The following is a 24,316-nucleotide window of genomic DNA, read 5'->3' on the forward strand; positions in this document are numbered from 1 at the left end:
TTACAGGACTAATGGAACTGAGAAGGTAGGAAATGTGGTCCAGTCCACAAGTTCCATTTTCAGATCTTTACAGTGGCCACAAATATGTGAGATTTATGACCAACAACTTCCTTAATAAATATTTATAAAAATGTCAAAATTCCAAACTAATGTTTAAGTCAAGACCATATGTTATGTCATTATGTGCATGATGGATACAGGTTAGTTCTATGTTTTCTTTGCTCCACACTAAAAGAAATTGAATGTTTTATAGTGCCTTAGAATTTCTATTTGGTTTTTAGGAAGAGAGAATAGACAAAATGGGATGAAAAGCAGTACAAATGAAGAAACGGAAATTAAAAGCCAACCAGGATATGCTGAAATGGAGAATCTGAAACAGCAAGAAAATACGAATGATAGTTTCAGCAGTGAGAACTGTGTATTGGAAACATCCATTGGAAAGGATTCTGTAGTTTCAGGTATGTCCACTAACTGTTACTTTGTGCTGGTAACAGTTAAACTTTAGTAACTGCAATAACTGAGAAGCTTTAGTAACTGCATTAAGAAGGTTCTTGGTGCATTAGCTCCCATCTTGCTCAAAAGTCCAGGAACATATGGTACTGTTGGGGTGACAGGAATAAATGGAAAAAGTAAATCCTAATTTTCTGGAAGCAGTACATTCTGTTTCTTCCTATGAATTACAGCAGTAGCAATTTTAAGGGTCAGATCTACAAATATGTTCAGTTCAAACATTTGTTTAGGACAAGAGTATGTTATCATACTTGAAGCAATTAATCTGAAAGGTAAGTAAGAGCTGGTTCAGAAACCAATTTGCTAGCACAGTACAGAATGGCTTAGGAGGACATGGCCAAAAAATCTGTAGCACACTATGTGCAGCCTTCACTTAGACATTTTTTCTATCCTGGTTTTAGTGCTAATGTTTTATCTACCATGGGCTACTTGCTTTTCTTATAACTGAGCTACATTAATGATCTTCCTTTCTTCTAAAATAGCACCTTTTTTGTTTTGGTTTTTTTTTGTACATATATTGTACTGTGTGAAGAAATGAGTCCTTTTCAAACATATTTAATATTGTTTATTAAAAATATTAATATTATTGAGCACTTTCCTTCCAACCTGCTCATGGTGGGTTTATACTATCCAATGAAAACATCAGGTTTACATTGACAACTCCTCACAGTGTTGACAAAGTTTAAATCAAGAGGAATGTTTCTGTATCACTGTAACTGCAGCTGTATTAAGTACTTCTTTCTAGAAGACTGGTAATTCTATATTGGAACACATTTTTGGTTTTGGTAAGTCATTTAGATCTGTCCAAGAAGTAATTTTTTTGTTTACTTTAAAGGTTTATATTTACAGAGCATCAAACCTTTGTCACATCGCATGCTCAGAAGTACATTTTTTTAGTACAAATTTTTTGAAATTGTGGCCTGTTGTTCGTATGGATCTACTTACAAACATGCCTTGGGAGTTGATTATAAGCAACAGCAATTACCAGCAACAGTTCCCAGACATAGCTGGGAACCAATGATTCAAACATATGCTACATGATTAAGGAACCATTCATATGTGTTACAAGTTCAGATGTAGCTCAAACAATAGTTACAACTGAGATAAATTCTGCCTGAAATTATTTTAGTGGGCTTACTCAGCCAAAGGAGTAAGACAGCTAAGGCTGCTCTTTTTTTATCAAACATGAATAAATAAATTAAAAAAAATTGGCTCTGGAAACTGTAGCCTTTCAGTGTGCAACAGTAGTAGCCTATTTCTCATTTAGCATGGTATTAACAGCATATCACAGTGTTTTGTAGCAAGTAGTGAACTATTAACTACAGCAAAAACATCAACTTGGTTTTCCTGGATTAGAACGTAATTTGTTAGTATAAAGAAGAGGTGCCAAATATTTGATGATGATTCAGAATGGATCAGACTGAGTTATCCTCATTCTTACTTAGGATCCGTTCAGGACAAGGCTAAGGCTCTTAATTGTAGCCTCACTGATTTTCATTGCTGATCTGTTAGCCTGGTCTTTTACCTGACTCTTGTCAAGTTGAGGGTTACAGATAACTAGATCTATTAACTAGCCTGGCACAAGCTAATTCTAGCCTGAAAACTTTGGTCTCCTCAGCACTGAACTATACTGAAATTAATAGACAGTGGGTCTTAGCAGTTTGTGCAGTTGGGTGGACCTGTTCAGTGAAATGGTGGTGAGGGTGTACATACTACACGAGTTCTGGCAGTTTGGTTCAGATTGACTTCAATCTGATGTGGACTGTATGCCTGCAAGTGGCTGGAGCACATCTCTTTTGGTTTCAGCTGACAGGAGCTCATTTCTTCGGATCAGAACCAGCTCTGTGATACGAGCCAAAGTGGGGACAATTGACATTCACTGTAAACATGCACTTCCAAGCTGGAACTAAAACAAGCAGTTTAGATGCAACGTAGCAAGGGCTGCCAGGAGACAGTGCTGTATGAATATGGCTGTAGGGGAGCTGGCTCACATTCAGCTCTCTTGAAGTGCAATAAGCTTTGATCTCTATGGACTTGTATGTACAGACTTAACTGTACTCAATCAAGTCTTTTTCCATTTCCACCCTTTCTCATGGTCTCGTAAGACTGTATGTATAGACCAAGCAGCTGAAAATACAACTGGAGTCCAGATTCTACTTCCAAGTAGGCTGGGAACCCACCTAATTTGCAATTTGATGCTGTCAAGTGTTGCCAGTTTTGCAGTACACTGCCACCATTCCTCATGTACGTATTCTCATGTATTGAGAAGGACAGATTTCAAGAAGAAAGAAGCTTTTATCAAGTCACTTGAAATTACTGAAATTTGCGTTGTATGTAAAGCCTCATCTGACCCTGTTGTGGGAGTAGCTGAGATGGAGCCAGAAGGTATGAGGGCAACAGGGTCATAAGAGAAAGTAGAAATAGATCATTTGACCTAAGAGAAAGCTAGAGAGAAATTGTATATGCAAAACCACAGATAGTAAAATGCACACACAAAAAACAACACAAAAGCAGTGAGTCAAGGTCAGAAGTAAAACACTTGGGTTAAGGCTACAGTTACCTGTATAAACAGCAATTTAAATAAATAGCAGCTCTGTTTTTCAAGCACTGTTTCATAAAAAAAGGTTGATTGGAACAAATAATTACACTGTAATTAACTGAAGATTTTAATAATTTCTCACAAAATGTCCCTTAAAACTTCAGTTTATAAAAACTGCCCATTAATTTGAAAGTAGGACCAGTTTAATAGCCTGTTTATATTTTGGTCCTTCATTTATATTTTCTGATGTTTGAAACTTATTCTATGACATAATGTAGCACAGGACAGGAGAGGAAGACTTTTTTCGTTAATATTGCATAGATCCTTTTCTTTTTCCATTGCATGCCATTATTAGTGCAAAGTGACTGAAAATCTTTCTGTGGAATATGATGTGTTACAATGTGCAAGTAGCACTGTAAGGGAAGACTAGTAAAAGTGGTGAAAACAGCTGTTAGAATATAGATTTGTTTGCTTTCATTGTTTTGGAAAGGCTTACTGTTGTTGGGGTTTTTTGAATTTTATTTTTAAATAATGCAAGAAAGTTGCCACAGTTGAAAAAGGAGAATATCACTCCATTCACCTTTCATTTGCAAGATGAGGACTTTGCATTTCACTTTGCCACTGTCGTTTTCTGTTGAGAGGTTATTGTGTAATGCGTGCTGAACACTGTAATTCAGATAATTATGTACAAAACACTTTGTGAATGCATATTCTCTACTGCATATACATCTTTCAGTAGGTCATTTTAGATGGGAGACCACATGGAATAGATACATAGAATTTTAATTTTGTCCTCTTTCCTACCTGCATGGATTCCTAGAGAGTGAAAACTATCTCTTGATAGCAGTGTCGTCTTCGTAGCTGGGATTCCCACTAATGCTGCTTCATAGTTTGCTGCAGGTCTTTCAACAGGTATTATAACTGGTGGAGCCTTCTTTTTTCAGGACAATGCTGTCTTTTAATGTGATAATAAATGTATGCTATTATGTAATAATAGGGGCATTTTATATTAATCAGGTTTCTGCTGTGAATATATGTTTTTAAGTGTCTTTCTGTTGATTGCATTGATTTCTAGGAGTCTAGGCTTTTAATTCAGGTGCTTTAAGTCTTTAATGGCCTTGCCCATTATAATACTCCTACGGATTGTGGTGATTCATAGTTGGATCAGATTCTGAGGTCTGAATGGAATAAATGATGAAAACTGTAGGACAGCAAGACAGATGTTTGCATCACTTCTCATGGTTATGTTAGAAAAACTGAAAATAAAGACTTAAACAAATACCTGACTCCTAGTGGTAGCTTCACCCCAAAGGTAGCTTCTTTTCAGTTGTCTGTATTATACTTGTTCTGTGAAATAGCTGGTTTGTTTCTGTTATTCATTCATGTTTCAAGGAGAGCAAAACTTGCATAAAGGAAAGTCAAAGCTTCATATTTTCACTGAATGCAGACTATGTTTAATACTCACCTCATTTACCAGAATTTTGTTATGTATATTTCGGGAGTACCATTCTAAGACACAGTAACTCCCATTCGGTTCTAAACTCTCGTTCACAGCATCTGTTCTGCTATATGAATTATTTATTAGGGACAATACAGATATGAGCCATAATGGGATATTCACTGGAAATAACTATGAAAAACTTAATAGGACACAAGTTCATGACATAATTAAGAGAAACCTTATAGCATACAAGTTTGCTAGCTAATTAAGCAAGGCATAGGTCAATGCCATTGTTCTGACGGATTTCTTAAACATACTATGAGCTCAGTTGCAGAGTGCTGCAGGTAATCTGAAAATTCAGGATGAGGCTGTTTGCAGCAGATTTTTTTCAGATTAGCTGTGTATCTCTTTAGATATTAAAAGTACTATGTTTTGGAAAATACAGCTATATAAATTACACTTCTGACTGAAAAAAGTTAGCGTAATACACTGATTGCCCAGCAGAGGGAGAGCTTAACATTAGAATGTCTACAGTAAACTTGCCAGGTTGCTGTGGCAGTGTCCAAGTCTTCTATTGGGTGTAATGGTTTTGTCTGTCTCGCTTTTACTTGCATAATTTGGAAGATTGAATAATTCACCTCTACTTTTATTTACCCAGGAACCACGATTTACTCTTTTCATGTTACATGGAAAAAGCCATAAAAAACCCCCAAACAAACAAATCATAGTTCTGGTTTTGATTTCCTCCTACTACAGATACAACTCACGTGGCTTACAGGGAGTGAGAGAATGTCTTCAGTTTGCCAGCAGTTCAGTATATCCAGTAAACTAACATGTTTTTCTTTCTTTTGACTCTTCACCCCTCTGAAAAGATACAGTAAAATATGACTAGAGGGGATCATGCAGGCAGTCATGTTTGGACCCTTGCTTTCAAGCAAACAGAATGTAGATGCCTGAACAGAAAATGATGACCCACATTGCCTTACGTCTGTTATGTTTTGGGTTTTTGTCTTCCACTTCATATTTTCTTCCATTAAAAAATGAATTTTATTGTTCGTAGTTTTTTCTTTACCTAAGAAAAAGTTTAATAAAGGAAATAATACCTCAGCTATCCCTGCCAGACATTTCTCTAGTTTATTTTAACAACTTTGGGAGAGAGCAAACAGTATGCTTTTGAAATTTATATTTGTATAGCAAATATACTACACTGCCTTTGTTTGTGTTTTTGGTTTAGAGTCCGATGTCTCCATAGGAGATGGAAGGTTCGGTAACTTGAATGAAAACCTGGGACAGAGCTGTACAACCAGTGATTCAGGTACGTTTCCCTTCTGTTACTTAGTAATTGCAAAATAAGCCCTGGAGGGTAGGTACTCTGTGAATGGGCTAAAACAAAGAGTTCACAGTATTTAGATGCCAGACTTCCTCTTATTTTGTCAGAAAACCGATGCTATTTTTATGGGTCTGGACTTAAGCCCCTGCCCCAAAAGATGTGATTTACTGAGATTGTCTGAATAGGTCTCTAGACATCATCATCGTACAAAATGGTCAGTGACGCAGAATGGTAGAATCACATAGGCTGGAAGGGGCTTCCAGAAGTCATCCAGTGCAGTCACCTGTGCAGGTATTGATAATGCTGCCGCATACATGTGCTTCTTGTTCTCAGAGAGGAGCTAGTTTGTGCCTGGCCCCTGCATAGGGTGACAGGGAACAGGACATGCTTTAGAGGCATTAAAGGGTGAGGAAAAGCATTTCCAGGGTACTTGCAGAACAGTAATGAAGGTCCACTTTGGACCTAAGTAATTGAGTAGCCCTGTTTTCAAAAACAACCTAATCAATGGAGGTTACTACCTCCATTTGCAAATCTCACATTTATACATATGTGCAAGTTCTAAACGAAGTTTTAAAATAAATATCAGATTGTATTTATATAATACTTTGCAGACAGGTATGAACTTCCTATGTGTATACTCTGAGCCCAATTAAACACTGCTGTTGTAAAAGACATCCCCTTTTTCTTTTTTTCCTTCTTTTTTTTAAACTTAGACCTGAGGCAGAACAAATTTGGAGCTATCCATTATGGTGGACAGTCTGTGTTTGCCTACACAGAATTCAAGAGGAACTATTTACCTTTTGGAATCTAGCCTTTATAAAATTTGTGCTGGGACTGTGTCTTGTACAAGGGCTAGAAACAACAATATGGGTACCTTTCAGGCCAGCTCTGCCTAATAAAGCTAATGTTAGATCAGTAAAGTCAATGTAAATGTTATATATGATATGCCTGCAAAGTGTTTACTATAAATGCTTTTAAATTAGTTTCAAGCTTTTCAAATATTGAAATCCATGTGTTTTGTAAATACACAGAAAATTCAGGGTATCTGAGATATAAGTTGCTACCCTGTAGCTAGGATTTTAGTCTGTGTGTTGTTAACTCTGAAGACTTTACTTTGTACTTCTGCATCAACTGAAGTGACTCATCAGTCACATTGTATTTTTTTCTTACTGTGTCATGTTAAATGTCTGGGCACAGAAACTTCTCTGTTTTGTGGACAGTCATACTGCATCAGTTAATACAGGCTGGTGGTATGCGGCAGCACATATATATGTATGGCTTGATCATTTAAGATTCCTGAAAAATCTCCTGTTAAGTAAATTGGGCATTGGCTATGTCCAGTAGTCCAGCAGAAAAAAAAAAAAAAAACCTACAGTTATGTGAAGAATGCAGAATAGATTTTTTTTTTTCCCCAGAGTTTACTTGCCATATGTTATGTTTACATGTGGGCTTTAAAAACAACTAGTTAAAATGTTGCAAAAAAAAAAAAAAAATCCATGCTTTTTAATCATGCCTAGTAACCTCAGTGAGAGAAACTATAAGGAAAAAAAAGGAGATACAGATGGACTTTGTGATATTTATGGATTTTATAATTTGAAATTTTGCAGTAAGGCTGTTGTATTAACAGAGATGTTTGGATAGCATCTTAATGCACCAACATGATTCAGATTTTGATGCAAAGTATCATGTGGATTTAGTCGCAGCTTTTTGTGTAAGGATCATTTTACATTTAAGAAAAATCGTGGAAGTAGGACAATAGAATAATTATAATGTTTCTTTTAGCCCAGAGCAGCATTTCTTGTGAGCCTTATACAAAGGCAGACAACTTCCCTGAAGTTACACTGTGCACAATGAAAATTCTTTAATGGAATCGTACCCTATGAAAAGATTCCTGTATTAGCCATTTTCTAAACAGGGGCTGAGGAAGCTAGGAGAGAGCCAAGTTAAATATTTTTCAGGCCTGGACAGTTAATTGAGGATGTTAAGGAACTGAAATTTAACCAAACAGATGGGTGATAAAGTGCTAGCTTCGATATGAGTGAACCATTGAATTTAGCCAACCAGAAAGCAAACAGTGTTCTTCCTCAGAAGAGAGTAGTAGAAGTCAGATAAGTAACAGCAAGTACTCTCTGGTGTGAATTTCCCTGTGTTCCAGGTAGTAGTACTGCACTCACATTAAAAGGCAAAACAAGCAAAAAACACTTAAGAATGGCATTCAGATGTTTCCATCAGCAGTATTTTACCAAGCTTCATTAATTTTTGTTAGTTTAATTTTATTTAATGGAATCAGGGACACTAGAAAAATACACTTATTTTGTGTGTAATGCATCAGTGATAATAAAATCCTCATGATTCTTCATTTAATGATATAATCAGGAAATAAAACTTTAGGGTTTTTTCCCCTCATTTTTAGTCTAGTACAACGAATTTGTGCCTTTTCTTCACTGAAGATAGTTAAATGCTTGGAGGGTGATTTAAACATACCTGTAGGGGGAAAAAAACAAGCCCAAACCTCCACTGAAATAAATCCTTCTGATTATTAATATATATAGTTTCTGACTTCCTAATTATATGTAAGCTCAAGAGACTTGATATGCTTTTCTTTCTGTCTGAAACAATACAACAGCGTTTTTCCACTTTTAAAAAGACTTTTGAAAGTTGGTGTTTCACCTGTGAGCCATAAATCTGAACTCTGTGCCATTGCATTTTATATGATAGATGGAAGGTTTTGGCCTTCAGGTGGCAAATGTATATGGCTTTTTAGTGAACAGCTCAATTGCATTATGTATGAGTCAGTCTGGAAGCAGCGCAATCTACCATGAATAGGTGTGATGCACTCTGCAGTTAGCTCTATCTTGTATGGGCAATTGAATTTTCTTATCTATTTGATCTTTATAACTCCCTTCATCATTTTTTAAGTGGTCCCTATCTCTTTTTCTTTCTATGTCTCCATTCTTTTTTTCATCCTCTGGGAAGTATTTAAAAAGGTAGCTCACTTGCAACCAAATAAATTTCGGTACTGATGAAGAAGAACGTCACATAAGATTGGCTAGATTATAAATACTGCAGCTCTGAACACAACCTTCAGTGCAACTGAACTGTGTCATTTGAATTCATACATAATAATAGCCATGCCAACATCGATGGGTGAAGGCATACTGTGGCTTATTCCACCTACCCTAGTTGGTGACTGGATGTAAGCAGTTCTGATCCAGAGTTGCACAGGTCCACAGAGCAGCATTGCCTATGCTAATATGCCCTGTTTCTATTTATTCAGAAGATGCTTCTGACAGTAAATTAGTGTTTTTCCCTTTGACATTTGTTCAGTATTCTGACGTTTTATGGCTCCTGTTTGATACTTACATTTCTTTGTATCTTAGATGAAGATGAAATGGAGAGCAGAGCTTCACCTGAGCCAGAAATGATCCTGAGAGATTACCAGATGGAAGTTGCAAAGCCAGCACTGAATGGGGAGAATATTATAATATGTCTCCCTACAGGCAGTGGTAAAACCAGAGTGGCTGTTTACATTACCAAAGATCACTTGGATAAGAAGAAAAGAGCATCAGAGCTTGGAAAAGTTATAGTACTTGTTAATAAGGTATGTTGGTCCATTTATTAAAAAACGGTATTTTTCAAACGTCATGCACTGTTGATATAGAACTTGTAAAATGAATATGAACACATTTCTCAGCTCCTCCAGATGTAGCTGTGTTTAAAGGCTTACAACTCTAGATGTCATCTCCGCTGCACCATCATCATGGTGCAAGCATGAATGATTTTATTTTACCTAGTGGAAGTGCAAATTTAGATGTGCCCTAATAAATACATTATTGAAAAAAGTACAATTTCACGTTAGAATGAAGAGAACTGAAATCATATTTTAAATAAAACTATTTTTCATATTCCGTGTTTGTATTTGGTAATGAAGGCCACCTAATGAGTCTTACAGTAGTTAGGAAATATTCTGACAGATTTTCTGATAATAGCTGCAATTTTTACAGTTAAATTTAGGACATGTAATCTTCTATTGTAATATTAAAATACAGAAATTTAAGAATTTTATTAAAAAAATAAGATACCCCTATCATCTAATACAAATAAAATTGTTAGCATGTTATAAGCTCAGTTAAAGAGCCAGAGCATGCATGGTTTGTTCCTTTTTTCTAAGGCACAGTTAAGTCCAAGTTCTTGGGCAGAAAGGTTTTGCAGGAGCAGTTGGAAGGGAGGGGTTGGTTCGGGGACTTCTCGTGCTTGGTTTTGTTTTTTTGTGTTTGGTGGGGGTGTTTTTTTAATCTTAGCCTGCAGTGAATAAGGGGATTTTTGGTTTTTTAAAAAGGCATATTTTGCGCAAGATTTATGTTCACCTAGCAGCATTTCGGGCAAATAGGCATGTATTTTTAATCCTATGTATGCTCTGGTTAAAATTCTTTGGAAACTTTTATTCAGGTACCATTGGTAGAACAGCATTTACGAAAGGAGTTTAATCCATTCCTGAAGCGTTGGTATCAGGTTATTGGTTTAAGTGGTGATTCTCAACTGAAAATCTCATTTCCTGAAGTTGTCAGAAGGAATGATGTCATCATCAGTACAGCACAGATCCTTGAGAATTCACTGTTAAATGCAGCTGAAGAAGATGAAGAAGGTGTTCACTTATCAGGCAAGCTTTTAATTTTGAAATTTTTACAGAAGGGCCAAAATTATGTCTCTTTTTCTGGAAAACTGCAGAGTAAAATGTGCCACGTTCAGTAGTTAATGTTTTTTCAATAGACTGGTTTTATAAATGCAAGCTGAGAGTCAAAACCAGATCTTAGTTAATGAGCATGCAATTTTTTCAAGCCAAATTAAGCTCTAACAGTTCATTTGTACTAAATATTTGTTATGCTTCCTATTTTATCTAGTTCAAGCACAACTTCATTCAAATGCAGCTGTACTGGTTCCATTTCCAAGCTTGGTGCAGCATTAAGTTATATTACACAGAAGCCATAAACAGGTTGAGAAGAAAAAAAATTATGAAAACCCAAATGTAGTTGGGAGTTTATGAAATACAATGGAACACAAGATAAAAGCCAGTCTGTTATATAAGTTTTATTCTTCAAACTCTTATAATTTTGCTAACGTACAGAGAGAATGGTTACCTATAACTGCCTCTCTGAGTTTGGCAGATATCATGGTCTCCTACAACAGATGAAGGAAGTTGAAGAAAACAAAAGATACAAGATGAGATGAGGTAAAATTGTTTGCCCGGAACAATAGTGGCAAGTATCTTATGGGATCAGAAAGGAAAAGGTGTTACCTGCCGGTGATGTACAAGTAACGGAACAGCTCATGACTTCAGCTCCAAGATTTGGGCTGCAGTGACCCTTCTTTGTGAGATGTTAACTTCTCCCTCTACCTACATGCAGTTAACTCTTTTTCAGATGGGGTAGGATGTAGCTGAGGAGAGAACTATGATATTCAAAATAAGGGATCTGAGATAAAGGAGTACTTGTCTAGGTATTACAAAGACAGCAGAAAAAACTGAGGGGTCAGTGTGTCTTACCAGTGTGTAGTGCTGACTGGAGTATTGCTTGATGTAAACTAACTCCTGCAGAGTCACTTGGGTACCTCAGAATTGTCTCCCCTCCTTCAGAATTGCCTTTTTATTAACCTAGGCAGAGCACCAGAGATTTTCTTGTACTTATTTCCTTTCCACTGCACCAAAGTTAATAAAGCTTACTGAATCATTTGGGAATGCCTTATAGAGGCACCTGAACATTTCTACAGGAACTGCTGACCTGATTAGAATTGGGCTGAGTCCCAATCATCTTGTGTAATGAAGTGTTTTTTTCAATGGCTTTCACACCTTGCAAAGTTTCCTTCATAAAGAGCTATATTTTTTCCAGAACTGAGGTGGGCCTGCAAACAGGGCTGTGTCTCCTTGCTATTACACCTGTGCTAGTAAGCTCAGCTGGACCAAAGCCAAGCAAGCCTGAACAGAACCAGTTCCATCTTTTATGGCTATAACTATGTTAACTCACAACCTATATAAACCCTCCAAATTACTTAGAAGTCTTTTATTCCTAATATCTGTTCATAGTTTTTTCATGTTTCCACAGAGGTTTGCATTACACGTAACATGGAATTCCAACCTCAGAGCTGGAAGTCCCCTCTCTTAATTGCATTTTACCAAGTGTTTAGCCTCTTCACCAAGGGCTGAAGTCACTGTTTGGACTTTCTAAAAGCTGTGTATCACTTCTTAGTAGAAGCACATCTCTTCTGGTGGGTTAGGTTCTTCCTGAGTAATGATAGGAATATACATTACAGAGTTGATGGTCAAAATCAAAGGGAGTAGTTTCATGTTGGCAATATAACTGAGAAGCTGCCAGCACTGCTTCTGAAGTCTTGCAATATGTAGAAAACTTAGAAATAAATAGAAATTTAGGCTTGAAACCACATCACTCCGGTCCAAACTGGCTTCCTGAACCCCTTGGGTAAAGACAGTCACATTTCCCCGGTGACATAGAGCACTAGTTTGCTTTCCTACTGGTAGTCTTTTCTTTAGCTTTTAAATAAAATTTCCCTTGTTCAGTCTCCGCCTTTTCTTAGGTTCTTGAAAGATTAAGTTATGTGGTATTTTCTCCAGATGAAAGGCCAACTGAGCATGTTCTAGCTCTCTGTTAGTTTCCAACTTCTGCTGCCAGTTGTTGCAAACTCATTTGTAGTGATGCAACAATTTAAGCACACTAACGTGTAAACAAGACCATGGAAATTGTCCAAATTAAAAAAAGAAAGAAAGAAAAAAGTTTAACCCTGATCATTTCAGTGATTTGCTTTATAGTAATTTCCACAAACATTTGCTGACTTGTAGAAAACAATGTCAAATTAGATAGTTACTGGGCAGCTACAGGAAGAATAGGAGCTCCATAAACCAGTTTTGCTGTTAGAGAAACAAAGAAATGTTCATGAGTCTTTCAAATCAGAACCTTGAAATATATGTCATGGGCTGCATATGCAGATAGATTAAAGAGTTGTTTTCTATGTTGGTAAGAAATATAAAACAAACAAAAAAATCCTAATTTTCCTTATCATATTGTACTTCACTTGTCGCATGTAAATATGATCTGACTGAAAAACACATAATACCTGTCTGAATCTTCATCAGTTTCCTCTGCTACAAGAGATGTTTGGTGTGCTCCCACGATCTGTTTAGTCTTTCCAGTGACGCGTCCATAAAGTAATATAAATCTTTTAATTGGATGGGAATAGAGAGGAAATCTCTGTGTTGCTATAAAATGGAAGCATGTTTTGATCAGGACAGGCCTTTTTAGAGTATCAGAATGGCTTCTAACATGTTCTGTTTCTCATAAACAAACAGTATGCAGTTTGTTAGATACAATTGTGGATATAAAAGATAGAATTGAGTTAGTATGGTATGTTCTTACCACTGGTTATTAAAAATCTCTGACGTTCTTTATACCATCAAACTGGTTTTGCAAAAATAGAAAAACTTTTTACATTATGAGAAATGTAAAACTACTCGACACATCAGGACTGCAGCAAAGATTCCAAAGTCCATTAAATATATACAGCTTCCATCCACGCCTTCCTCCAGGACTACAAGTTTCCTAATACATTAGGGATCAAACTGATGCATTCTCTTCAACAGTCACCTCACCTGTGAGAAGATTTAGTCACACAAATTCTACATTTGAAAGAAAATTAATAATAATAGGGGTTTGTTGTTTGTTTTTTTTTTTTGTCCCCAGATTTTTCACTCATCATTATTGATGAGTGTCATCATACTCAAAAGGAGGGTGTCTACAACAATATAATGCGGCGTTACTTAAAAGAAAAGATGAAGAACAGGAAGCTGGCAAAAGAAAACAAACCACTGATCCCACAGCCTCAGATTCTGGGACTTACAGCCTCACCTGGTGTAGGAGGTGCAACATCCTACTCAAAAGCTGAAGAGCATATTCTGAAAGTAAATAGCCTGCACACTTACAAACCATCAAAGGGATATTTTCTTCTTCGAGTAAAACCTTTGAAGTCAGTGTTAGGCTCCAAATGTATAATCTGATTTATTTTTTTCATGAATACATGGTTGTTCAGCTCACAACCCATTCAGCAAATTGACCCACTACAAATGAATGGAAAACCATGTACAAATAAAAATTACTTCACAGGGGAATAGGGTTACTAAAAGCGAAGTAAAAAGATTGCCTCACTTGAAAAAAAAGTCTCAAGTTAAGATCAGAGGCAAGAAATCCACAAGCGTGAGGTTTTACAGTTAATAAAAATCTTATTTTTCCATTGATTAATTAGAATTACTGTGTATTCCTAAATCTTAGAGAGATCATGGCATTTTATATCTCTGTTTATAGAGTGACTAAGCTGGGCTTTTGTTTGGAACCAAGAAAATGAAAAACAAAGTTGAATACTTAAGCAGAAACCACTTGTGAGGTACAGGTAGCAAACAAATGTTTTTCTTTACAGCAGTTAGAGTTGCTTGTTAAGAGGGGAATATTCTGTAGTTGCTTAAACACCTGACTGGAGATAATTGGTTAAATTCTATACTTAAAGAAACTTTATTTTACTTGAAATTCAGTGGATTTATGTTAGTAATACAAAAGTAGAATTTAGCCAAATACTCTGGTGAAAACTCATAACTAGCAAATAGGACAAGAACAGAATGTGATACTGAATATTGAGGCCTGCAAGAAGCTTTTGTGCTGTGTGGAGGTAGATACAATTGCGAGGTATTTTGAGAGAAAAACTTTCTGGCAATGGGAAAAGCAGAGAATTCTTTTTCATCAGCTCTGAAATCTTAACGATAGAGTGCTGGGGTTTTATCTAAAGAAGTGTAATCCAAATATGCAAGCTCAAATAGGTAACTACTGCTGAAGACATTAGAAAGGTTGCCTACTAGACTTCCTTTCCTGTTTTTTCTGTTCATAAAAATCTTAAGGTTTCTGCTTATTACTTTAAACTTACTGAACAGAAACGTACATATTTTCTTCTCGGAGGACATCAAAAGCAGAAAAGGTCAGTTCAGTTGTGCAGGTAGCACAGAATTTTTTTCAATCTGTTCTTGTTCCAAGAAAGATAATTTCAAATTATTTTCTACTCATGACCAGCTCTTACTTTTATAATTAATCCCTAACTTTTATTTTCTTTTTTTTTTCTATTTCACTGGGGGAGTTTGTTCATTTGTTTTGTGCTCCAAAATCTACTCTTCCAAAGTATCGATGGTGTATTTTTCTATCCAAAATACCTGTTTTGCACCCTGATTTACCTGATTTTTCCCTGTGTGCAAGGATCACTTCTGGTCTAAAAAGTAACTTGTTCAGCTTATCTCACATGCCTTTCAAAGACTTGGCCTTTCTTATACTGATAGTGTTTGTATCCAATTTTGTAGAAAGAAAATAAAGTTATATAAAAGCCAATAGCTAAATGAGAAGCTCTGTTGCATTAATTCAGTTTTCATGTAGAGTAAGTCATTAAATGTTAAAAGAAATAACGTTTTGTTTTTTCCCAGATCTGTGCCAACCTTGATGCATGCAGAATCATGACTGTTGAAGAGCATGTCTCCCAGTTGAAGAATCAGGTGAAGGAACCATATAAGAAGACTGTGATTGCAGATGACAAAAGAAGGGTATGTTTTTTCAAACAAATCAGTGTTAAAAATCATATTGCCCTTCAAAAGTGTGTTGTATGGTATCAAAAACTTTTGGCTAATGCTCTTTTTCTGTAGATTTATGGTGATCTGTAGTGCTAATTTGATCATGTGTTTTTTATCTGCTGCTTTTCTCTGTATGGAAAAATATCAGTAAAGTCGAATAGCACTAAATTTTTACTTATGTATATTTTTGAGGTAACTTGTCAAAAGACCTTCTGAACCATAGTTGAAATGTCTGTATTGGAGTGACATTATATTCACTAAAAAATGTTACTTCACAGTGTAATTTTTGTAATATTCTGAACTATTTCATTTCCATAACTCTAAACGCACTTAATAACCTTACTTCTTTTTTTTATTATTTAAAGTTTAATGCTTTAAAAAAATTACTCAGTGTGGTACTAGCCAGTGTTTTTTTGTTGCCAGAAGATGCTTACTTACTTTGATAATCATTTCTAGGATCCATTTAGAGAGAGAATTACTGAGATCATGACAGACATTCAAAACTATTGCCAGCTCTATCCAAAATCTGAGTTTGGAACTCAGCCATATGAACAGTGGGTGGTTAGAGAAGAGAAAAAAGGTAACTGCACAGCAAAAATATCCCAACTTTGGATTTCTTTGGGTCATTCTATATACAGGCATAATTTTGCAACTTTTGTTCACTTTTAGCTGCAAAAGAAGAAAAACGTAAGGAGCGTGTCTGTGCAGAGCACTTGAAGAAATACAATGATGCTCTCCAGATAAATGACACTATCCGAATGGTAGATGCGTACAATCATCTAAATAACTTTTATAAGGAGGAGAAAAGTAAGAAGACAGTAAGGAGCGATGATGATGATGATGATGAACCAGCAGTATCAAAACAGGATGAAACAGATGAATTTCTAATAGGTTTATTTCATGGTAAGTTTGAAATCCATTATGGTATTTAATATTTGAAATCCATAGATTATGCACTAATGTGATTTGTGGGCCCATTAATTATTACATCCTCAAGATTGCTGTGTTGTTTGTTATAAAAGTATCTGGATGTCCCAGTTCATACAGGATGGAATATGTTAATAATATTAATATATGTTGATAATAATAACATCATAGTGTGATCATGTCCCGACATGTAGTAGTTCTTAAGCTTTGGCCCAGCAGCACTTTCTTTTTGCTGATAGTTTCTCTGCTTTTCTCCAATGAAGTGTCCCTGAGGACACTCTGATAGATAAATAGAATGTGTCTTCCAGTAGTCACTCTTCAGGGGCAAAAAGTTGAGCAAATGGAATACAAAAGTAATGAAATTATGGGGGTTTAACCAACCCTTTCTACCAGTTTGTTCGTCTATATACTAAGAGATGGAAGTGATGACCCTAAGTAAGTTTCAGGTAAAGACTGATTAGTGAGAGATTTAAACAGAGGATTAAATTGCAAAGACCAAAGTTATTTGCCTTTTTTTCATATCATTCACCTTGGGACTAGGATTCATTCAGTCCTTGACACACTAATCTTTTTCCTCTTTTTTTTTTTTTCCCTTGCTGCCTTTACAATGACTAATTTGTTTGCATTGTCTACAGCTCCTGGGCAATGCAAAAGAAATTAGATTTTACTGCAACATGTCCGTACTTAGAATGCCATCATTAAGAAATTCAGGAAATGTAAAAAAAAAAACTTCTAGAAAAATAGATTAGGTTAGTTAATGTCATTGTGGTTTTTAATGACTCTTCATACCTGTCTTTATGCCCCCTTATTTAGAATTTCAGTGTTGAGCTGTTGCTGAAAACCAAAATGTTAAACTAACTAAAAACCAAAATGAGTTGTCTAGATTGCTTTCTTTTCCACAGGTAAATGCAGTTCAAAGAACCTGATCGTGAAAAAGAAATTATATTCCAATTTGTTTTATTTTTACCACTGAAGGTGCCAGGAGTAATGGAAAAAAATTTGTAACTTCACTTCCCAGCTTTTAAAAGTGGAGTTCATCTTTGAGTGATAAACTCACTGCAGCCCTTAGTGTGGGTTTAACTAAGGGGGAAAATTGCGGGAGTTTATTACATCTACATATACATTTTTTATGTATTTGTATATGTTTGATTACATTCTAATGTGACTGTAGTCAGAAAGCCACTGCCTAAGGCAGGGGTCCTCAAACTACGGCCCACGGGCCAGATACGGCCCCCCAGGGTCCTCAATCCGGCCCCTAAGTGGTTTAGTAGTTTGTGATACATTGACTACCATTGCACTGGACAAGGTGCCGTGCAATAATCTGCACAGAGTGATGAGATCGGACTATAATATCTTAACATACAAGGCCCCCACCTTGAAGGGTTACTGTATTTGCATGATCATCTGTCAATGACATAGGCTTTTAAAATTAGAAGTTTTGTAAAAAAAATAGAAAAAATAAAGCATGTGAGGAATCCTCCCTGGTCATGGTCAATAGAGCCTGTTGAAGAGAGTCATTCATTCAACATTTTGCTGAGTGTATTTAAATGTCTTTAAAAGCTGCAGTGCCAATAACAATGCACCCATTCTGGTGTCTATCACATTGCATGTTTCTAGTGAGGATTCCCACTTCACTGAATGTCCCAAGGTCAATTTTTGTCTAAACTTATAAAAACACCAGCTCTGAGAGCAGTGCGTACCAATCTATTTCTCCTTGTAAGACTTTCCCTGTTATTTTAAAACTGTTCTGCAAATACTGTAAGCTGTGATTTAACTCTTTAATACAGTGCATGTAACTGTACCACTTAGGGTGTGTAGACAGTTTTTTTCTTTTGCTTATTCCCACCATGAAATATGGGCAAAGTTAAAAACTTAATGGTGATTTGTTTTGATAGATTAGTGTGTTTTTAATGAATGTAAACCCACTTGAAATAATTGGCATGCCATAACTCTTCAAACTGGATGTGAATTAGCCGTGCTGTGGGAATTATATAGGAAGCTGCTCTTTGCTTTGTTTTTTTCTAGAGCTGTTATTTTACATGGTTACCTTTTTTTTTAATTTACATCTGCTATTTTTAAAGCAAAAAAGAAACAGCTGAAAGAGTTGGCTAGAAAGCCAGAATATGAAAATGAGAAGCTAATACAGTTGCGAAACACTTTAATGGAGGAGTTCACGAAGACTAAGGAACCTAGAGGAATTATTTTCACAAAGACTCGGCTAAGTGCCGTTGCTCTGTTCCAGTGGATTAAGGATAACCCAAAATTTGAAGAAGTGGGAATTAAAGCCCATTACCTTATTGGTGCCGGACATAACAGTGAAATGAAACCCATGACTCAGGTACAGCATTCAAATATTGTACATGATTTGAGAAAATAGCTTGTTTTAATACTAGAACAACGGACTGAAGTTTGGAGCCCAGAGTTCTGGTTTCATACCTGCCAACAATTTACCTTCATAAGGTGCAGAATAGGTGAATAACAATGTCAGAATAATTTTATTTCCACAACGAACAAGCTTTTTTGGTTTTGGATTCTATGGCGATAGGAGTAACAGGCAGATGTTTCTTAGAGAAGTATATAGTCAAAAGGGGCACAAGTTGTAGTGAGGCATAGAAAGAAAAAGTGAACAAAATACAGATAGCAAAAATGTGATAATTAAATGAGTTTATACTTATCAGGACAACAGTAATTCAAATTATATTTTAGTTGCTGAATTGAAAAATAAAATTACAGTGTTGATTATGCATGTCTTTTCTTGATATAATTGCTTAATCAACTTATACCGATTTATATGCATACTTCACACTGATGCATAAGAGAAAGAGAATTTGCCAAAATGTGCAATGAAAATATCACAATTGATCACTCAACAGTCTGTCTCGTACTGTTGTGTTGACTTCATACACAACATCTCTCTCATGATTTATACCTCCAAATTAAACATTTTCAAAACAAAGTACTTCAGTATCCTAAAACCTCTCTTCTCTTCTGCTTTTTACTCCCCATAAAATTGCCACTTCAGCATTTAAACGAAAATGGTGTGGATTATTGCTGGGCACAGTCCATTTCCTTCAGCTGCTCTTAGTTTCAAAAAAAAGTTAGGAATTGTTCCCTCAAGAAGTTGCTTGTTTTCTATGAAAATTTGGTATTTAATATGTGTACCACATCGCACAAACAAAACAATAGCCTCGATTTTGAAACTGAATATAGCAAATCAGAAGTTTCTGTCCCTATGTTCAAGCTCATTTGAAATACCCAGCTACTTCAGAAGTCCATGTTTTAGATGCTTTATTTTTATAAGTGTATCATTGCTGTGCTTTTATTGCTCCCCAAAATTATGGTCCCCACTTATTATGGGGAATTTTAAGTGCTTTGGAACTTGACTTGGAAGTGCTGAAGTCTATACTTTAAACTGAAATTACTGAAGTAGTAGAAATCCAGAACCTCTGAATAACTGCTAAAAGAATTTGAAAATAATAGAACAACTATATTACCAAAACTCCTAGTGCCTATGAAACAGGCTACAAAGTTCCAAGCTCAGTTATCTTTAAAAGATTGACTTCAGCTCCCTTCCCACTTAAAAAAGGTACTGAACACCTATTATATTCAATAGGAATTCCTTGTTTGTGATCTTAAGGATGCTTAAATACAGTTGTTGAAGCCACTTGACATTTGGCATTCCACTCTGAAATGACTGGACTATAATTCCTTCAACCTCTTCATTAGAAGAAACTTGACAGAAACTAATACTGAAAGTTAGTATACTGATATTTTTTTTCCATTTACAGAATGAGCAAAGGGAAGTTATTGATAAATTCCGAGGTGGAAATGTAAATTTACTTATTGCTACTACTGTAGCTGAGGAGGGCCTAGACATCAAAGAGTGTAACATCGTTATTCGCTATGGCCTTGTCACCAATGAAATTGCTATGGTGCAGGTATGAGTTTACCGCATACATAACTTATTTTTAACAGTCTTTTTCTGTCTGGAATATGCAAATGGTGAATCATATACCTGGGGTTGAGATAATTTTTAAATACTTGCATGCTAAAAGAGAAAATGCTCTTGCAGCAAGGTTAATTTCCTGTTGCCATCCTCAGTTCGCGTGCAATATAAAATTTTCCTCCGTTTGTAATGGCGTAACACACATTTAAAGCTCTACACAAACAGTAAGCTCTTTTAATAAAAAAGGTATGAGAATATGATCAGCAGACTGGTTGACGTAAAAGACATTTGTACCGCCAACAGCTGAAAAGAGATAATATCAGAATACCAGTTTGTCCATGTTCTCACATAATTTGTGAATACAAATATTTCTATATTTAATATTTAAATGCGTGCTTATTTTTTGGTGACTAAATACAGTTTCTGTTTTGAAAAATATTGTGCCAGTCACAGATCTCCTAAGCACTATTTTCACAGGTATCTTTGACGATAATGCAGAAACAGTAAGTGTTATTCACTGATTCTTTATCTGTCTGAGTTAAGTGGGGAAAAAAAATGCTCGATGGAGACACTGTGTAAGGAACACTACATGTCTTCCATTACAAAACTAAGAAAAAAATGTTGTGTGGTGTTATAAGGGAACATGGTGCTGTTTATGTTGTATTCCTTGCAAATTGTAGGCTCGTGGTCGAGCTCGAGCTGATGAGAGCACCTATGCACTTGTGGCTTCCAGTGGCTCAGGAGCTGTTGAACGTGAAGATGTTAATATTTTCCGTGAGAAAATGATGTATAAGGCCATTCAGCGTGTCCAGAAGATGCCACAGGAGGAGTATTTGAATAAGGTATTTATTGCAACTCTGCACTTTCCCTTTGAAGGAGACTGATTTGTACTGTAAGAAATACTTTCTATTTGAACTCTACTTAAGGGAGGAAAACTTAAAATAATACTGGTTACTACATATGGCCTTGAATCCTTCTGCCAGTATTTGTTTTAATAATCTGTGTTTTCTGAGCCTTTAGAAAAATCTCCTTTTCTGTTGGTAAGGAGGGAAACACAAGTTGGGAAAACTGACTAGAAGTCATGTTGTCAGTGAACTCAGTAAAATAACTGAAAAAAAACTGTCATTCCACCACAACGTTACAGTGTTCTTACCGATCTATTTCCAGATTCAGAATTTCCAGTTGCAAAGTATAGTGGAAAAACAAATGAAGGCAAAAAGAGATCAGTGCAAAATATACAAGAAAAATCCTTCACTAATAACATTCCTATGCAAAAATTGCCACAAGCTGATATGTTCTGGAGAAGACATCCAAGTTATTGAAAAAATGCATCATGTCAGTGTGAAAAATGATTTCCAGTAAGTGTTCATGAACTACTCTATCTCTTTCAGGCAGAAACAGATTTTCTTTTCAGCAGGGCTGTACAGGGCATACTGTAACCCTGTAGGTCCTGTGAGGAAAGAAAAGATTGTTATAATATTATCAAGTCCTAATCTGTATGGAATTTACAGTTAATGAGTTTGAAGGTAACGTTGATTCTTACCCCTGATTTCAAGGTGACCAGAGTTTAAAACTTTGGAAAAAAATACAGCTTCTGCAGTAATATTAATTGGGTCACGTTGTATAATACAGAATGTATTCCACAGTGTAAATGTAACCAGAGATGAACACCAGTTACTCAAATACTTACACCAGTAACAGACCCAGGATAAGAGTTTGACTATAACCAGTGACTCAAACAACATACTGGCCATGAGCTGTGCATTGACAATTGTAAATTTAGAAGATGTATATTTATATATTTAGAGGATGATGCACACCCCTTTTAGTTCTCCCAGTGTTCTTACTCCTCCATTGCAAGAGATGCCAACTAGTTTGGTAAAGGTTTGTGTTAAACTGTGTTTAACTTTTCAGTGCCACGATGGCAGATGACTTCTTTTCCCACTTATAATGGAAATTAAGAGTACAAGAAAATGTTTTAATTCAACTTGAGTTGCATTTGCTTACTGCAGTAGATTTGTAAGGATATTGTACATTATAGATCAGTCCTGTTTGACTAATTAAATAACAGACACCATCCTACCAAGGTACTGCCCTCCAAAGTTGTTTCTCTGAGACATATCACTGGTATAATTTGCTAAGTCTTTTTGAAGAGTTAACAAGAAATTAGTACCCATATGTTGAAAAAATTAAAATTGCACTGCAACCCTGAACATTGAACTGCTTTTATTGTGAAATTGTCTTGTCGGCATAACATTATCAGTGAATTTGAATAGCCCCTCTGGACAGGTTAATAGTAACCCTCAAGATCAAGCACTCCCTAAACTAATGTAAGAATGTGCACATACTCTGCAGCTCTGGATAGTCAGGAACAAATGATTCTGTTAAGGGGTAAGCAACGTTGAACTACAGGCAATAAAAAGAAAGCTCTAACTAGCAGGTACCATTTCTTTGACAGCTCCATGGCATCTGAAAAAAACAAGCTAGGTCTATCCGCTATTATAACAGAGAGCCTGCTGTTCCTGCTTTAACATGTGTGAGGGACAATGCAGCTCCTGAAATGCTGTGAAAGGAGGTATGGAGTGCACTTGTATTTCACGTTACTTAGGAGCATGAAATATGAGCTTGCGTTTTCTCCAACTCCTGAATGTGCGTAATGGTCAGAGAGGGTTTTTTAGGTTTTGTATCTGACTTCAGCAATTGTAGTCACTGTGTGTTTAAGTCTGTATATAGCATTGAATGACCAATGTATTCTAATGCACCCTGTCTGACTGTTTTTCAGAAGTCTTTACCGTACAAGAGAAAATAAGACACTGCAAGATAAGCATGCCGATTACCAGACAAATGGGGAAATAATATGTAAAGATTGTGGACAAGTGAGGAACAACTTATTTTCACACTTCTATGTTGTTGTTTGTTTGTATTCATTTATGTCTAATGATCCTGTCTATTTTATCTGAAAAGTAATTTTCTTATACTTGCAGGCTTGGGGAAATATGATGGTTCACCGAGGTCTTGACCTACCTTGTCTAAAGATTAGAAATTTTGTGGTTGTGTTTGAAGACAAGAAAACAACAAAGAACATTTTTAAGAAATGGGGAGAACTGCCTGTCACATTCCCTACTTTTGATTATGCAGCTCATTGTCCTTCAAGTGATGAAGATTAAGGACTTGAATATGAATGAATGAAAATAAAAGGCCTTTTCAGCTGTTCTCTGACTGCTGATTTAGAAGCTCCTGTGTCCCATAGAGAGTGCTCTGCATCATAAATGCTGTGAAAGCTCCTAGGCATGAAGAAACTGTCTTGAAGAGGAAAAAAAAACAAGGAAGGAGAAGGATGAAGTCAAACGGCTGCTGTCTGCACTCTGATTTGCAGTGGTACTCCGGGACATAGAAGATAACCAAATACATTGTAGTCATGTATCCATGGAACAAATTCCCATCTCTACTCACTACAGTCCATCATGGAGTGACAACACTGTCAAAACTGCATTAAGATGACCTGTCTGTCAAGCACAGAACATAGGACAGACATCTTGAGATGTGCAATGATGATTATTTTCTGGTTTTCTTCCTACTATACCCCTTTTGAAGACAGCATTTCAACAGAGGAGCCACGTAAAGAGAACAGATTAGCTGAGTGCTATCTCTGAATCGTTGCTTCGTCAGTGTTTTCGTGACTCAGTTTTTCCCCTCTTATGAGCTCATACATTTTGACAGACTAAAATTGTTTCCATTAAAAGACATTTCAAAAAATCAAGCCCTTAACCTGACTGGAAATTGATTATTTTAATGTCAAAGAAGGACAATGCCAAGTAACTTTCTGTGTGTTAGTTTCATAGGGTTGTTAAACTGCTTATATAATGAGGTATATAATTTTTTTCAATAAATTACTATAATGATTAACTTCTGTGACACTATTTATTGTCTTTCACTGTAAGTATTTTGACAATAATAAT

At 36.0% G+C, this 24,316-nt stretch overlaps 1 protein-coding gene across 2 annotated transcripts in view; it reads left to right on the plus strand.

Annotated features, from left to right (window-relative positions):
• Window positions 1–24,263, plus strand: part of IFIH1 (interferon induced with helicase C domain 1) — a 29,261-nt gene extending 4,998 nt beyond the window's left edge. For both annotated transcript variants that reach the window (XM_080399112.1, XM_080399113.1), the window contains 14 exons: window positions 282–458; window positions 5,725–5,805; window positions 9,201–9,421; window positions 10,270–10,480; window positions 13,569–13,786; window positions 15,341–15,457; window positions 15,941–16,064; window positions 16,154–16,387; window positions 18,493–18,749; window positions 20,200–20,349; window positions 21,038–21,199; window positions 21,525–21,715; window positions 23,140–23,233; window positions 23,342–24,263. In XM_080399112.1, the coding sequence (XP_080255238.1) occupies window positions 282–458; window positions 5,725–5,805; window positions 9,201–9,421; window positions 10,270–10,480; window positions 13,569–13,786; window positions 15,341–15,457; window positions 15,941–16,064; window positions 16,154–16,387; window positions 18,493–18,749; window positions 20,200–20,349; window positions 21,038–21,199; window positions 21,525–21,715; window positions 23,140–23,233; window positions 23,342–23,524 (2,420 nt within the window). In that variant the 3' untranslated portion in view covers window positions 23,525–24,263. The remainder of the gene's footprint in view (window positions 1–281; window positions 459–5,724; window positions 5,806–9,200; window positions 9,422–10,269; window positions 10,481–13,568; window positions 13,787–15,340; window positions 15,458–15,940; window positions 16,065–16,153; window positions 16,388–18,492; window positions 18,750–20,199; window positions 20,350–21,037; window positions 21,200–21,524; window positions 21,716–23,139; window positions 23,234–23,341) is intronic.
• The last annotated feature ends 53 nt before the right edge of the window (window positions 24,264–24,316 follow it).

This window comes from Falco punctatus, assembly GCF_963210335.1.
Source record: "Falco punctatus genome assembly, chromosome: 8".
NCBI classification, from domain to species: Eukaryota; Metazoa; Chordata; class Aves; order Falconiformes; family Falconidae; genus Falco; species Falco punctatus.